The following is a 16,803-nucleotide window of genomic DNA, read 5'->3' on the forward strand; positions in this document are numbered from 1 at the left end:
ATTCTCAATCTAAAACCCTAGAAGCAAAACAATTGAAATAGCTGATAGCCAGAGCCAGAAGTTAGGGTTTTGCCAGTGTCTAGCTGTAGCCATGGCGCAAGATAGTAACAAAAGGAAGAAGCCCAATATACTGATAACAGGAACTCCGGGAACCGGCAAAACGACGACATCGTCCGCTCTGGCGGAGGCGACGCAGCTCCGCCACATAAATATCGGAGATTTGGTCAAAGAGAAGAACTTGCATGACGGCTGGGACGAGGAATTCGATTGCCACATCATCAATGAAGACCTGGTGCATCTCTTTAGCTAATTCCCAATTTTATTGATTTCTGCTTTCATATTTTCTGTTGTTCTCTAGTGATTAGTGATTTAATTTTCCTTTCACTAAATTTCTCCCGATTTAGGTTAAACCCTAAATTTTGAACAATTACCCATAGTTAGATGTTAGATTGAGTGGTATATAGTGAAACAGTAACGGATTGGATTTTGCAAGGTTTGTGATGAGCTTGAAGATATAATGGAAGAAGGGGGAAACATAGTGGACTACCATGGCTGTGATTTCTTTCCACAACGGTGGTTTGATCGTGTAGTGGTGCTTCAAACAGACAATTCAGTCCTGTATGATCGCCTGAACAAAAGGTACTGATAATCTAGTTCATATACTTGCTGCATATTTTGCAACTTTTAAGTATATCTTCATTCTATTGCATTCCTCTGTTGTACTCCATTTTGCTATGTTCTACCAAACACGTTCTTCGATTTGCATTTGCTTTGTGGTCTCAAAGAAAAAAAAAACATTTCTGTGTGGTAGGGGATATTCACAGAACAAGATTTCCAACAACATTGAATGTGAAATTTTCCAAGTTCTGTTAGAGGAGGCAAAAGAAAGTTATGCCGAAGATATTGTTGTGGCGTTAAGGAGTGATTCTATTGAGGATATCAGCAGAAATGTTGCTACTTTGACAGACTGGGTGAGGGGTTGGCAACCTGCATCATAATCGTATTGAACCAATATAATACTTTCTTTTCATGTTCCTTACTTGGGTGAAAGGAGCAGCTTAAGTTATTAATTCTTGCTTGAGAAGGTTTTTGACATATGTATTTTGCTTTTCTTGAAATGTTGGGAATGTTTTGGAGGCTAATTCTGGTTTGAACGTGAATATACACATATGCAAGATGTACAAGGTAACTATTAAGCCGTTGAATATCTTCTAGCCTTTTTAGCCAAATTATAATTAGCTATGGCCAATGGCTTTGTCATGGAATGGATTATGTAATTGTGAAGTTACCGATCTATTTCAGGCAATAGTTCTTATTACTGGAAACAGTTTTTAGTGGTTGTGCTGTGTGGGTGGTTGATTTTTTTGTTAATTGAAGAAGAATTTCCTGTAAAAGTTCATTTTTCCAGTTCTTTAGAGTTCGTCTCAAAGGAGATTATCCTGTACAGATCTGGGATATCATGTAAAGGATGCACAAAAACTCTGTAAGAGCTTGAATCAAAGGCTATAGGGCATTTACGGTGCCGTCAAATTATTTCAAAAGGCTTTTATCATGCCTTCAAATTTTTACAGGGCATTGGGATGTTCTGAAAGGGGAACACTCAGCTAAATTTCAAGACCAAGGGCATTTCTCTGTTTTTGTAAATATGTTTGAGTGGTTGATTGGCTACATGATGAACTTGCTTATGATGTTTTTTTCTTATGATGATTGAAAATTGGGATAATCACTATCAAGTCTCTGGCTTTTTAAAAAATTCACTTGTTCACTCAATTGTATTTATATAATAAAATTTTTTAATTTTCTGTTAAATAAACCTTAGTCAATTTATTTTAATTTTGGTTAGAAAGATTAAATAGTGTAAATATTTAAATTAAATTATATATAATTAAAGTTATAGAGATTAAATAATATAAATAATTTAAAGTAGTAAATAGAATTTTTAACGAGAAAAATTAATGAATTAGATTTTATATTTTATAAATATTTTAATTAAGTAATTTTTAAATAATTATATTTTATAAAATTTATGTACTAAATAATTATACTTTTACAAAGTTTAGTTATCAAAAGTTAATGATAAAAAATTTAACATTCTAACTGATATTTTTTTTAGGACAAAGGTTGAATTATGTAATTTTAAGATGAAATTGTAACCGCCAAACTCGTGAGGATAAAGAATGATTTTTCAAACCCTTTCAAAAACAAAAATCTAACTAATGATTAAGGCCAACTTGAAACATTCTCTCCCCTAGCAAGAATATTCCTATTCGTCTCCTCCTCCTTGCAAGAAATGCAACCCAAAACGCCAAGCAAGAAGGGCTTCAGCCTCCGCTCCATCATCCTCCACTCCTTGTGGATAACCATCATCGGCATACTCCTGTTTCTGGAAAGCCACCGCCAACAGAGTCTTTTCCGTCAAATTATTTGCAATATCCGGTGCTATTCTTGCCACTGTTCGTTCTGTTCATCCTCTCCTTTCAACGACTATTATATTATTATTCAAAGCCAATGGCCTGTGATCTCACATGTCTTAACTTCATATTGTTAGGAGATGTACGCAAAGATATGTGACTTTCTACTGATGCTTCGGTCTTTTAAAATTAGTGGAGAAATGACCTCTGCTTTTGGGCGGAACTGATGGCAGTTTTGACATTGCAAGGACAAGATCAAAATCTTGTAATTCTAATGGTTTATCTCTTATGGAGCATTTGGAAAAGCCGGAATAACCTTGTGTTCAAAAATCTTCTCACCAAGAGATTGTATCGATGGAGCTAAATGGTTTCTCCAAGTTTAATGCCTTGCAGGATTCTCCTCTTCCACAAGTTCATAACAAATCTGGCAGTTCTGGTTCCTCCCCCTCGGATTCCATCAAGAATAATTTCGATGGAGCAACCACCTCGGATTCCTTCAGGCTTCTCCTCTGTTCTGTAGCTGTCGTCGCTTCCTTAGTATTTTGGATCCTTTTATTTTGAGTCCCTAGCTTTTAGAGAAGCTGTTGCTATATCTCAAGCAAGAGGCTTCCACAGGGTGATGCTCTTCAGGTTGTTAAAATAGCTCAAGGCCAAAGCTATTCTTCCATTAATGGTCTCGTGTCTGACATTAAACGATTCTCAAACAGTCGGCATGTTTTCTCATATCATTATGTCAAGAGGAAAAGAAACTCCTTAGCTCACAGAGTCACAATATAGCTAGATCCTGTTTAATGAACGATTCCCTTTATTATAACCCTTTATCTCAATAGCCTTATGAATTTCAGAAATACCAGAAAAGCAAGTAAAAAAAGTATTTACTGAACAGAGAATTTTTATGAATAAAATATGCAGGTTTCAAGCTTATTTGAGCATAAATAAATTGTGTAGTCAGAAGAACTTACCTTGCTGTATATTTCTCCATCCAGCCAATATCTCCAAAACTTCCCAGCAATACCCATTTTCCCACAATCAAACTCCACAATCATTTAAAAGCCATAACAAAAAGAATGATGTGGATTTCTAAACCTTCACTCCAAGGGTAGTAAACCTATGTATATACATTGGTAAATGGTATCTTTCTAAATTATAATTACTAACTCTCATCTTCCTCTTCAGTGTGTGTTTCTTCCTGCTCTTGCATATCCTCTGCTAATGGGGTTTGATCTATCTGTTCCTCTTTTTGATCTGCCTCCTGCACCGTCACGTTATCTTCGTGTGGATGATCCACTTCTATTTGATCCACCTCCACACTGTCTTCATATGGAGTTTGATCTACTTCTATGTTCTTGTTTAGCGGGCCTTGTGGGGTCCCAAAGAGTGTAGTGAATATCTGCCTATGGCATTCATCACAAAAGTAAAAATATGTGAAATGGCCCTCATATGGTAGCTTATGAACTGCAGCTCCCGGCAGAACCCGGTGTACAAAATCGGTCATCAATGGTGGAACGACCTTGTCATCCATCCCCTGAAAACATTGCCCAAAGAAAAAAGAAAAAAAAAAGAGAATAGAATCAATAACAAATTTGTTAAATTCTATTGATGAACATTTATAACCAGTCAAAATAAGGAATACATGCATTTCCAGGCTCTATGAATTTGATCCTAGCTTCAATCATTTGCTTGATAATTTCAAACACACCCTTAATCACATAAGCTAAAGCTTAAGCCTCACCTAGCTTGATCTTTATTTCTTAAAGCCATTAGCTTGCAAGTAAAGAACAATCGAGTACAGCTGGGCAATCTTCTTTTTCCATTTTAATTTAGTTCCAATAATTTCTTTCAAATATAAAGCAATCTCAAAAGCTTTTATCAGCATGACCCATAAGAAGAAGCAAATAATGCACCAAAGTTGTTTTCAGATAATTCATCTTTACGGCTAATGCCTTGTTGGAACACTAAGATGAAGAATGAATATGTCAATACATGCATTGCAGAAGAAAGAAACCTTATAAAATCATAGAAGTGCACTGTTGTAAGATCTTCATGAGTCATGACACTAAGAAACTTAACTAAGAGACTCTTCAAGTACCAAAACAATGAAGCTTGAAGTTTGAAGCAGCTGAAGATAGAGAAAAGGACAATGATGTCACTTACCTGCCATATGTGTATGGGGCCAAGGAAACCTGTATACTCATCTTCAGATCCAGTAAGCACAAATTTGAGCCAATTGAGGAAACCTTTCCCTGGCTTTTTCTTCTCCAACTTGATGTCTGCAAGGCTGAACCCCCAATTTGAAACTTGCAGAACAGCTTCCTCTATAAAGGGTTTTGCATTTCCCTGTCGGATTGACTCTTCTACATCCCTTTGCCAGAATTCTTCATAGATCGGATCCTCTATCAAAGCTTTATCCTAGAAAGACCAGGAACATATTTAGTGACGTGACAAGTTACTGAAAGTGAATTATTGAAGTCCTATTTCATTTTCAACATTTCTTCCTTACAAACCTTTGATGGCATACACACTTAAAAGAATAAACCCACTCCTCAATCATGCATTTCCTCTCAATATCTCAATAATAAATGGCCACACTGTAAATTTGAACTTCCTCCCAAGTAAATGGGAAAAGATATGCGCAAACCCATAAGAAAATATCAAAAGATATATATTGTTATAAACCTGCACAGCTACTGATGATAATAAAATTACTTACTCTCTTTCCTAGAGACAGTGAGAGCCATGCATCGATCTTATCATGCTTTCCGGACAGGAAGCTCCGGTGGTAGAAGTAGGAAAGTAATCTAGGAAACCTCCGAGCTAAGAAATACATAAATTTTCTTTTCCGTGTCCACTTCTCCCAGATTCCACGTCTTTCATCCTTGGTCATCAATGGATCATAAGGATTAACCATAGGAGCAAACATAACAGCACCTGCAAGTCAGCCACAGTATATCATATAAGTTATTATAATTTTGCATTAGAATTATTATAACACAAAATTGCTCCCATTAGCATTCTAGCAAAATTGTTATTTCTTTTAATCAAATAAATGAGTGGTAATAGGATATTGTAATAATTTAAAACATAGGTAGAATGATGGTCTGTGCAGTGAAATGCATTACAGAAAGAATAAACACAGGAAACTGTGTTTCGCTACAAGCTTCAATTCTACATAGTCATGACCTAGAATAGCACAAAAGAAGTTAGAATTAGGGGCTGAAAAAGACTTCTAACCATTCTACTTCATCAGAGTGAAACTAAGAGAGCATATCCCATATCTTCTCATGTTAATATGGATTATTTATCCAGTGGGTTTTGAATCGCCTTTACAAAGCTTTTGACTAAATTAAAATCTCAAGAACCTCCTTTTTCTCCTTTTTAACAGGCAGGGAGATCCAGAAAGTCTGTTACTCCCAAAGTTTAACAAATTTAAAGTGGAAGAAATCACATTAGGAATACAAGTGAAATTATCATCATTCAGCCTTTAAAAATAAAATGAATTTGAAACTGTAGTTAATAGTGCTAGCTAAGCTAAGACCACTCAAGAAGACATTTGCATAAAGGTATCATATATACGCATAATACATTAAAAATAATAAATAATAATAATAAAATAAATTTTACCAGCAAGTTTATCAGGAATGTATTTAAGTGCTGCCCAAGCATGAAGGCTCCCAGTTGAGTATCCCACAACCCAGAACTTGTCCTTAACACCCCGAGAATTTACTAGGTATAACATATCCAATGCTGATGACTCGAGGTTTCTGTTTGGGTGAGGATCACTCTCTCCAAAACCAGGAAGATCACATGTTAACAAGTAGACGCCAAACTCTTCCAGGAGTGAAGCCTTAAGTCCAGGTATTCCTAGTAAATAATTAAAAAACAAAAACAATCAATAGACTGAAAACTAGCAAGATCATATCTGCAAAAATTTTAGTCCTCTATGCTGGCTAGATATTTTAGCAGAAAACATCCAACCTGCAAGTCGAGATGAAAGAAAAGCATGTGGAGCTATCATTGCAAATCTAGCTCTGTCGGTTGGAACACCTTGCTCCCTATATGCCATGTATCTGCCATCTGGAAGCAATATGCGATGAGCACTAGGAGGATGTATGAACACCTTCTTTATTGATGTGGATGGGGCGTCATGTTCACCACTTAAACTCAAGACTGCAAATTATTAAATCCATGTCAGCAGGAATCCAACAGCTATGCTGATGGGAGGAAAACACAAAATCCTGGAAGAGCAAGTTGAAAAACTTTTTCTGTTTTATTTATTTGTCTCCGAAGAATAAGTTTGAACTTTGAAACATAACTATGTTTGAGATATAGGCACAATCTCATGATCACCGTTGTGGCATTGCCAGAGCGTAATGAAATATCAAACATCATGAAGGTTGAGAGGACAAAAATATTACTCTAAAATAATAATATTCCCTCCCTCTAAATAGGAAACAGTAAGTAAAAAAGGGGCATTTTATCAACATTCTCTCTTTGTTTTCTCCCTATAGTGAATCCCTTCTGGCTAGGCAGGGGATCCCTGCTGGGTCACTCCTAGCTTTCTGATTTCCTTTTCCTTTATTTTGCAAGTCTTACAGGCTAAAATGAAAAAGAGGGGAACCCCACCACCTGAAAGTTTAATTTATGACTTTCACCAAAGAAAAAAAAGAGCAATAACACATTTGTGGCACACAGTAAAATGTTCTGATTATTTGCAGAAGATTTAATTCGATAGAGCAGCCAATTTTACTAAAAATTTCTCCACAAAATTGCTCAGGCATAGAGGTAAAAGTTGGAAATAATATACTCTAACTGGAATCTTTTTGCATAAATTAGAATTACTTTTGTTTGGAAGGTACTATTTATGTTCATCCTGAGGCAACGGTACTTCACTTGCCTCACCCCTTGGATTCTCCACAAGTTGTCTGTAAAGTCTAGATCTCCATAAAATTAATACAAGAGTAAGTGTTTGTACAAATTCTTATGTTTTTCCTGCCTAATGAATACTCCTATATATATGTTTTCACTGACACACTAAACCAGGAGAGTTCAAAATCAAGTTAATACATAATCTATCATACATTTGAGATAATTAAACAGTTCCACATCTATTCTTTGTGACACTAAGCTAAGCTGAATGGCAGGCAGTTACAACAACAGCCTTACAATGTTTTTAGACAAATATATGGTAGCCAATTAAAAGCAGCTGTTTTTTCCATTGAACGCACTACCGTGCAACCAAATGCAGAAACTGAAGGTAAGAATCTTGACTGACAAATGCAAAACTACCCTAGCTGTCCCAATACCTCCTCCTACAGAAGTAACCTGACATGGCTCATTACACTTAATTGACAATAAATCTTGCTGCATTAACACCTAAGAGTAGTATCCATTAGTTATGACCACAACGATGCTCTAAAAAAATTTACAAACATGAAAACCAGAAACAGCAGTATTTCAAATGTAATTCAGTGTCAAATGCCAAGCCACTGAAGAACAGTAGGCTACGCCTAATCTCTCTCAATTTTGCTTATCCTCGCTGGGAAATTTTATCGAAAGGATCAAAACATAATACGTCAATGAACTCAATAATCCATTTCATAGCATACATTAAGCATAATTCATCAAAGAACACACAACCCATTTGGTAAAACATTAAAATTCACTTCATTTCATCACCAACCAAACAAGATATAAATGCATAAACAAATCCCATGGTGAATTATATAATTTTACCTGCAAAAGTAAGAACAGACACGATGCATATCACTGACCAAGCATGCACTGGATCCTTATCCTCAGGCAAGTACTCATTAAACACCTTCAATTTCTTATGAATCCTCTCACAGCCATACCCAACTTTCTTCCCTATATAAGAATTTCTCCCAAAATTCCTCACAATAAAAGAATCTTCCCTTCCTAGACTCTGCACCACAATATCCCTACACCCTTTAGCGAATTGTACACTCAATTCAGCTGCCCCCCTCAAGAACTCTCTAATTTGGTCTTGAAATCCCATTTCAGGCTCGCCCACAAACTGTTTGCCAACACCATTTCCAGAAGTGGCACTCTCGTACCTTGTCTCCCTGCTCTCTGCAAAATTAGCATACCCATCTTGATCTGCATCCATACCTACAGCACTCAAAAAGCTTGACCTTTTTGCAAAAATGAACTTTTATCAACAAGGAGACCTAAAAAAGGGTGGCTATAAAGCAAAAGGGCAAGCCAAAAAAAAAGTGAAATGTCTTGTAAGAAGAAAAAGTGAATTGAAAAATTAACTTTTCATACCCCACATGAAAAATGGACATCTATTACAATGAATGAAGCTTAAAGCAGACGTTTTGAGGAAATGGGTGAAAGAAGAAAAGAAGACATTGGAAGTAATTTCAAAGAAATTGTCTAGTAAGAAGAAAAAGAGAATATAAAATTTGGAAGTATGAGGAAGAAGACGAGGAATTTCGGGATCTGAAATATATGCATAGAATTATACAAAGGGGTTGTAAAACTAGAGAAAGAAATTAGAAAAAGCTTGGAAAATTTTGGCTATGGACTCTGGAAAAGGGAGAGTGGTGGGCGCTCATTGTTGTTCTATTGACACTGACAGTACAGAGATAGAGACAGAGTTGCGCAATTTGGTGGTGGAGACTGGAAGGAAGAAGCGTGGCTGATGATGATGAAAAGTGCAAAAGGATGATTGAAGATGGACGGTCGCTATTTCGCCACGTCAGCGTCGGCGTACGTCAGAGGGAGAATGTGACGGTGGCCGTTAGTAGTGGCACTAACTGCCGCTTTCGTCTGCGTTCTCCTCTCGTCCTCGGCCTCACCAACAAGCAGAAAGGCAAGATTCTCTCCACCCAAATTTACCTTTTTTATCTATTGGAACAATCGTTAATTTTTTTTATTGGAAATAAATTATTTGAATACTATATTTTTTTAAAAAAATATTTGAATAAATTTGTTGTTATTTAGAAAAATATTATGAGATTAGTAGTAATAGAGTTATCTTATAATTGAGAGTTTGAGAGACCTTTGAGTTAAAATTTATAGTGAAAAAATTTAATATATTTTTAGATAAAATTTATTATTTAATATATAATCAAATTATGCACGTGAAGTCTAACAAATCGATGATTCTAATCCGAAATTAGACCGAACCGGCTGGCGGCTGTGACCATGTCTAGAGGGGACCTCTTAAGAAAATCCCATAAATCAGTGCAAAGTTGCCTTAGCATTTTCTGCGCTGCACATGGCTCTCTCAATTGTTTTCATAATTGTGATTGTGGTGTGTGGTTTGTGCATCAACTACTTATAAATAGGGGTGAGCTTTCGGTCGGTTCGGTTCAAAATCGAACTGAACCGAATAAATCGAAAACTGAAATTTTAGTGTTTATAAAAACCAAACCGAATCGATTTTGGTCAGAAGCCGAATCGAACCAGTCTGATTCGGTTTGATTCGGTTCGGTTTGATCGGTTTCAAATTTTAATAATTTTTTTATTTTTTAATTTTAAAATTTAATTAAAATATTTTAATTTTAATATGATTTAATTTCTCTATATTATTTAAAAAAACATATTATTATTATTAATCAATTCGGTTCGGTTTTTTCGGTTTTTTTTATCAAAATTGAACTGAACCGAAATCACTGAAATTTTTGAAATTAAAAACTGAATCGAATTGAAATATATAAAAAACCGAACTAAATTTATAAATCAATTCAGTTCGATCAATTTTTTCAATTTGAACCGAATATTGCACCTACTTATTAATAATGAAGAAAATGATAATCATAATAATAATAAGGCAAGAGAATGAGGGGCAACTTTTCCATATTGCTTTCGTGTTTTATCGTACTATCACCGGAAAATATACTTTTTTTTAAATAAAATTAAAAATTAAAGAGTAAAATGTATTTATTTTTATTTTTTATTAAAATGAAAATTAAGAATAATATAACAATTTAAAATCTTTCAGAATTACTCAAATATATTTACCATTAAAATTAAAACTATAATTGCATTTTACAAAATATATATTTACATTTTTATATTAATAAAAAATTAATTTATTAAATATTTAATTAAATTTAACATATGAATTCATAAAAATCATAAAAATTAATTATATGTTTATTATATTATTAATAATTTATTAAAAATAAATAAAGTTAATTATATATATTATTAATTGTATTATAAATTTTATTCACGATATTTTTATTTTAATAAATTAAAAAAATTAAAAAAAAAATAGACAAGAATAAGTTTATAGCTATAAAAATTTAAAACACATTCATCAAAATTTATAAAGACTGTATTTTTTAATAAATTATCAATAATATAATTAATATGAGAGTTTAATTACTATAATTTTAATAATTTTAAATATTTAATAAACCATAATTTTAATTCAGTTGTTGAGATGTAAATATTATTGATATGAGTACCCTCTATTTAACAAATCAATCCTTGTGTAAAAATCAAATCTAATTTCTTTTAAAAGCTGTAAGATTGCTTCTTCTTTTCTTCTTAATATCATTTATTCATTAAAATATATCAGCCTAAACACCCTCTAACTCTAATTTCTTTCGATTTAAATTCCTTTTTTTTATAAGACAGAGTAGGGTATTTTCCATTATGTCCTTATTTGGTTTGTATTTTTTAATAAAATTTAATTCATTTTTATTTATAATTTTTTAAATTAATTTAAATATAATAGATTTCTATTAAAATCTTTTATATTACTCAAATTAATAATAAATTTAAATTGATTTAATTTATTCATTATTCTTATTATTTTTTAACTGAATAAATAACAATTATTTTTATAAAAAATATCATTATTTATATTTTTCTGATATTTAAAATCTAAATTTTATATAAGTTTTTACCATTAAAAAATATAAATTAAGATGATTTTTTTAAAAAAATTAACAAAACAATATAGTAAATTTCTTAATATTAATTATAAGTGCATTAAATATTAATAGTCAATATTTAATTAAATTAATGTTTTAAAGAGAAGTTATTAATTAAAAATAAGAAATAAATTTAAAAATTAAACAAATAGAAAAACAAAGGATAAAAGAAAAAAAGAAAAAAAAAGTCTGAAAAGCTAATTAAGTAATTTTGATATAAATAGTTCTAAATGAAATCATTTCTTGCGAAATTTTAACAAATTTGATTAAATTTATTTTTTAATTAAGAATTAATTTTCACAAGAATTTATATACCGACCATGTGATTCTTTTTTTAACATCTTTTAATGAATAAATGATATTCAGAAGAAAAGAAGAAGCAATCTTATAGCTTTTAAAAGAAATTAGATTTGATTTTCACACAAGGATTGATTTGTTAAATGGACAGAAATTTAACAACTAAACTTAGATCAAGGACTAACCTCAGGGACTTGGGTGTATAATACCCTAGTTAGTATGTGTATCTTTGTTTTAGGTAAAATTACTTCTAACTTTATGAGATATGTCAAAATTAACTTATATTTTTATTTTTAAAATTCATTATTTTAGTTTCTATATTTAATTTTAACTCCGTAAAACTATATTCTCCTTTTTTTGATTACATAAAATTAAAATTCAGATATTAAACTGTTTATTTTTTAAAAACATTAAGGAATATAAGTTTAACATAATCTAATAATTAAAAAGAATAATTTTCTTTTTTAGCCTTTTGCCCGGTTTTGGTCATTTTATTTAGTTTTGATATTTAGCTAAAATTGAGTGATTGTATACGTTTAGTAAAAGTAGCTTAGAAATAAATTTATTGTTAAAATGTTACTGATTGGCTCTTATGCTAGTTCTAGCATTGCTTAGGTTTTCTTGAGCCTTAGCTCCCCATGCAATAAATTAAAAAAACTCCCAACTGATTTCCACGCATATCCAACCTTCAAGGTCTTTGGAGTTTCACTAACGCCTTTGAACTCTCCTCCAGACAATACTTTTTTCTTTTTGGGACACTCCAAGAGTTGCACAAAGAACAACACAAAATCAGAGCCAGAAAAGCTCAACAAGCTGAAATTGGACAAAAAAAGCTATGTCAATATGGAATCCTTGCCAAGTATATCTACATTGTTTGATTCAGTTGTATCTCTGGAAATATGTGCAAAAAACCAAAAAGATCTTCTAATCCTATTTTCCTAGGTATAAATCTGAGTGAGGAGAAGACCAGAGAGAGTTGCACAAAAATCTTAGTTGTAAACATGGTTAACATAGATCACTGCCTTCGTCCATCGCGTATAATGTTCCGCTCATCCCAGATTTGGCATTTACAAGTTGCTTTCTTGTTCTTCCATGGAGCCCCACAAGTATAACAGAACTCGTATCCGCATCTGCAAAATCAAAGCAAATAATAGGCAAACTTCTTCTCAACTAAGCTTCCTTTTGTTTGTGGGAAAACATTTTCTTACATTTGGAATAATCAGAAAAATTGGTCAATAGAAAATATCTTTTTAGACAAAAGAAAAATTAAGTTAATTTTTAATAAAAATGATTGTCTTTTCTCAAAAGATGAAATTTTTTTCCAAACTTTAGAAATTTTATTACAGGTGGAGTATTCGGTCCAGACGAAATCAAATTAAATAAATTAAAAATTAAAATTTAAACATTTGTGAAAACCAAACCAAACAAGAAAAAAACCAATCTAAATTGCATCAGCCTACTTCTATTTGATTCAATTCGATTTAATCGATTGAGCCTTTTTTCTCTTGTTTTAAGTATTTTGTGGTTAAATTAACGTATTTTAACCCTGTTAAAGTTTGAACTTCTTATATCATCAAAACGACATAGCATTAACAACTAATCAATTTGGTTTTGCCGAATTTTTTCTAATCAAAACCGAATTAAAATAATCAAATTTTTTGAAAATTAAAATCAAATTAAATCGAAAAGGATATAAAACCAAACCAAATTTCTAAATTGATTCAGTTTGATCCATTATTTCGATTTGAATTGAATATTGCCCACCCATGGGCTAAGACGAAATTTTTTGCTTTCTTTTTTACCCTTTTATGGCAGAGTAGGGGAGAGTAGTCAAGCACTTCCCTTCCTTCATAGAATTGCATGTGACCTTTTAAGAATTGATCAGAGAGAAAGTGCACAACTTAGATTAATCAGAAAAAGAATGTAATACCTGCAAGTGATGTGGTAGCAACCTTCAGCAAGTTCAACCAAATGGCTACACTTAACACATTGGCGCCAAAGTTTCCTTTTGGCGAGAGAATTGAGCATTGCATCTTCTTCACGTGGAGGGTTGTACCTTTTATAATCATTGCAGGTCAAATTATAGTGCCATGGGACCTTGCAGTTGATGCAGAAAAAATAATGGCAATTCATACATTTCCTAGCTCCAGATTTTTCAGCTCCAACAAAGAAAGCATTGGTGTATTCCAGAACCTCAATTTTTGACATTAACGCGGAGCATCTCTGATTTGGACAATAAACCTTATCTGTTACTGGAATAGAAGCTTCCTTTTTCCTTTGGCTCATGATCTCAACTAATTTTGGATCAAGGAATTTTCCACAAGCGTCAATACTCACTTCAGATTTACAGCCTTCATGAGGACACCTAGCCTCCATTCCATTAAGTAGCTTCACTTCTACGTGCTGTTTCATACAAGAAAAGCAATATCTATGCAGACAACCATTAACAGAAAACATTTGACCCACATCTGTATCCTCAAAGCAAATTACACAAGTCTCTTTCAAACTTTTTTTGCCTTTGCCAGATTCTGCAGGCCAGGTTATCTGAGAAACTATAGCATCTCTTGCCAGTTTAAAGGCAAACTTCACATCATTACGTGCAACAAGGGAAGACTTACAAACTGTAAATTTCTTTTGAAGAAGAGACAACTGATTGACTAAAGTTGAAATCCTAGTTTGAATTGGTTGAACTCTTCCTGTGACCTGTTTATGGAAGAATAAGGTATGTTATACCACCAACCATCCAGGTCCTGGAAAACCCAAACTTAAGAGAAATATCAAAGTATACAAATGACTACATTTCCTGAAAAAATCCCCGAATCCTTCAGATTAGAAAGAGTTAACTAAAAAGATTAAATGCAAGACCACGCATAGAAATTTCAGACAAACGCGTTATTATAGCAACAGAATAATATTTCCCATTGTAACATCAAATCCAAAAGTGAAAACAAATCAAAGCAGGAACTTGGAAATCTAAAATAAAACTCAAACTAGGAACAAGCTTACAAAATTCACAAGCTATCTTATCAAGAGGCACATAAGGTATCCTGAATTTCTAGTGTATCTACCAGCCTTGCAGTTTCTGCACATTAGCCCATTTGAGGAGGACATCTGGGAGGCTAGTTTCTATATCATAGTAGGTGATCAGAAATTGTCTGCGACAACAATCCCATTGTAAATGCTACAAGAACCAGACATTCCAACAAGAAACATCACTTCTTTTTATTTAGTTTTGATTGGAATTGAAATTGTGGTCCAGAAGGATTGTTTTATAGGTTAGTGTACAACTTTACCCGTATACCAATTTAATTAGGTATTGATTATATAAATAGCTACAAGCTTTGATTCAATATATATATATATAATAGAGAAATCAAGATATTCACCGTTACCACTTACCACCCCTCCCAATAACATGAAGCTTACTACAATAAAATCTCACATAGTCCTGTGAAGCCTATATTAAAATAATAATAATAATAATAAAGAAAGGAAGACAAGGTGAGTATCTTGCAGTCCATGATGAACTAAGTGCACCACTATAAGACAAAGTTTTCAAGATCCAACAGTGGCTACAATCATAATCGAAAAACCTCCATATTTATACACATCAAAGCCGCAACAAAAGTCGCCAGCATGTAATTAACAACTTAAAGAACTAAAGAAATGCCACCCTTATAAAGCATGATAGTAATCGCTTTCTCCAAATCACTAGCATGTATTCCACAATATTCAACTTGGATTCAAAGAAAATTCAATTAACCAACACTTAGAGAAGGGCAAATGAAGGCTTGTATTTAAATGAGGAAGCAAAATGGACTCACATATTGATAAACCATAAAGTCATCGCAAAAGAGAGTGATATGTTTCAAATCCAAACTCAAAGCCGCATTCAACCCTTCAACCAAAGCCTCAATCTGAACCGCCTCTTCACTAGTCACTTCTTTCCCTTTACTGGAAATATCCACCTCCAAACCCTTGCTGACTTCAAAGATCACATTGTCCCTCGAATCACAAATCGCCACACCAACACCACCCACCACAACATTCATTCCCCTAATCATCTCTTTACTCTCCAGTCCTTTACAATACACATTAAAACTCTCACTATTCACAAGTGCTAACTCGCTAATCAGGGAAAAAGAAGAGGACGAACCGCCATCGGCTTCGTACGGCTTCTGATAATTATCTCCGTCTTTCTCCCACTCGTTATCGGGAATGTTCAATATTTCGTTAGCCAGATTCTGATCATGAATCCGACGGTCCAAATCCTTTCTCATTTCTCGCATCAAACTCTCGCATGATTCGCGATCCCTACGTTCTTGATCCAACTTCTCAATGTCTTCCAATAGTAGACCCATGTAATCATAAAGCACGTTGTCTTCGTCGACGTTGTTCGTGACGGAAACGATATCAGCGGTTTTCGGCGGTGAATGGGAACTAGAGGAGGAGGAGGAGTGGAAGGAAAGAGAGGCGGTAATGGCTTCTTCCATTTGAAGCTTAAAAGCTAAGTCAATGTCAGAGTGCAAGGTTTTGGCGTCGGCGATTTCGCGGCGCTGCTCCTCGATAACGGAGTCGAAGGAATCATCTTCTCCGTTGTAGGGCTGCTCGGGAAGTAGCGAGTGGAGAGAAACTTTTCCTCTGGGATCATCCATCTCAGTTTCGAGTCCCGGAGGCTGAGTTCTCTTCCGTTTTCTTGTCATTTTGACTGGAATTTATACAGACGGAGACCTGAAGAAGGAAACTTAAAAAGGGCCAAAGCATCGTTTGTTACGATTGTCCCTCTATTTTCAATGTTATTTTATTTTCGCCCCGTTTAAATTAAATTAATAATTAATGTGTGGTAGAAATATCCAAGAAATCCAGAACTTTCATAACTCTATCAATTTTAGCCTTTTTTTTTTCTCTTATTAATTTTAATATAATTTAAAATTTTCGTATTTATTTTAATTTATAATTAAATTAAAATTAAAATATTATTGATCTTACTCCTTCTATCTCATAATTTTTATTTACTTTATTTTTATTATAAATAAATATAAAAAAATATAATTTAAATTGTGCATTATACTATTTTTAAAAATTATTTGATAACTCTAAAATTAAACAGATTTCTCTAAAAAAAATTCAAAATCAAAATAACAAGTTTTTTTAATGTAATACAGCAGAAAATAAAAAAGTAA

General features: G+C 33.2%; 3 protein-coding genes across 4 annotated transcripts; 1 reads left to right on the forward strand and 2 right to left on the reverse strand.

Annotated features, from left to right (window-relative positions):
* LOC110612852 (adenylate kinase isoenzyme 6 homolog) lies at positions 1 to 1,325 on the forward strand. Its single transcript, XM_021753679.2, has 3 exons — positions 1 to 292; positions 494 to 639; positions 812 to 1,325. The coding sequence occupies exons 1-3, from the start codon at positions 92 to 94 to the stop codon at positions 996 to 998; spliced, it is 534 nt and encodes a 177-aa protein (XP_021609371.1). The 5' UTR covers positions 1 to 91; the 3' UTR covers positions 999 to 1,325.
* An 801-nt stretch (positions 1,326 to 2,126) lies between these two features.
* On the reverse strand, positions 2,127 to 9,247 carry LOC110613832. 2 transcript variants are annotated; one of them, XR_006350526.1, is made up of 7 exons: positions 8,145 to 9,247; positions 6,387 to 6,578; positions 6,033 to 6,272; positions 5,122 to 5,339; positions 4,566 to 4,820; positions 3,374 to 3,936; positions 2,127 to 3,195 (listed from the first exon to the last, which is right to left on the reverse strand). XR_006350526.1 is itself a non-coding variant. In XM_043956144.1 (6 exons), exons 1-6 carry the CDS (start codon positions 8,536 to 8,538, stop codon positions 3,565 to 3,567), a joined length of 1,671 nt encoding a protein of 556 aa, XP_043812079.1. In that variant the 5' UTR covers positions 8,539 to 9,247; the 3' UTR covers positions 2,580 to 3,564. The 2 variants fall into 2 exon arrangements, 1 of the variants encoding a protein (XP_043812079.1); XM_043956144.1 differs by having other exon boundaries at positions 2,580 to 3,936.
* Positions 9,248 to 12,439: 3,192 nt separating this feature from the next.
* LOC110614123 lies at positions 12,440 to 16,392 on the reverse strand. Its single transcript, XM_021755609.2, has 3 exons — positions 15,445 to 16,392; positions 13,551 to 14,323; positions 12,440 to 12,750 (listed from the first exon to the last, which is right to left on the reverse strand). The coding sequence occupies exons 1-3, from the start codon at positions 16,321 to 16,323 to the stop codon at positions 12,636 to 12,638; spliced, it is 1,767 nt and encodes a 588-aa protein (XP_021611301.1). The 5' UTR covers positions 16,324 to 16,392; the 3' UTR covers positions 12,440 to 12,635.
* Between the last annotated feature and the right edge of the window lie 411 nt (positions 16,393 to 16,803).

Source organism: Manihot esculenta, chromosome 4, assembly GCF_001659605.2.
Source record: "Manihot esculenta cultivar AM560-2 chromosome 4, M.esculenta_v8, whole genome shotgun sequence".
NCBI lineage: Eukaryota > Viridiplantae > Streptophyta > Magnoliopsida > Malpighiales > Euphorbiaceae > Manihot > Manihot esculenta.

Coding starts and splice junctions, on each gene's coding strand:
- LOC110612852 (XM_021753679.2), top strand. CDS start 92: ATGGCGCAAGATAGTAACAAAAGGAAGAAGCCCAATATACTGATAACA. Junction 293..493: donor ACATCATCAATGAAGACCTG/GTGCATCTCTTT, acceptor GGATTTTGCAAG/GTTTGTGATGAGCTTGAAGA. Junction 640..811: donor TATGATCGCCTGAACAAAAG/GTACTGATAATC, acceptor TCTGTGTGGTAG/GGGATATTCACAGAACAAGA.
- LOC110613832 (XM_043956144.1), bottom strand. CDS start 8,538: ATGGATGCAGATCAAGATGGGTATGCTAATTTTGCAGAGAGCAGGGAG. Junction 6,579..8,144: donor GTCTGTTCTTACTTTTGCAG/GTAAAATTATAT, acceptor AATAATTTGCAG/TCTTGAGTTTAAGTGGTGAA. Junction 4,821..5,121: donor CACTGTCTCTAGGAAAGAGA/GTAAGTAATTTT, acceptor TGGTCTTTCTAG/GATAAAGCTTTGATAGAGGA.
- LOC110614123 (XM_021755609.2), bottom strand. CDS start 16,323: ATGACAAGAAAACGGAAGAGAACTCAGCCTCCGGGACTCGAAACTGAG. Junction 14,324..15,444: donor ACTTTATGGTTTATCAATAT/GTGAGTCCATTT, acceptor TTCCATAAACAG/GTCACAGGAAGAGTTCAACC. Junction 12,751..13,550: donor TGCTACCACATCACTTGCAG/GTATTACATTCT, acceptor TTGATTTTGCAG/ATGCGGATACGAGTTCTGTT.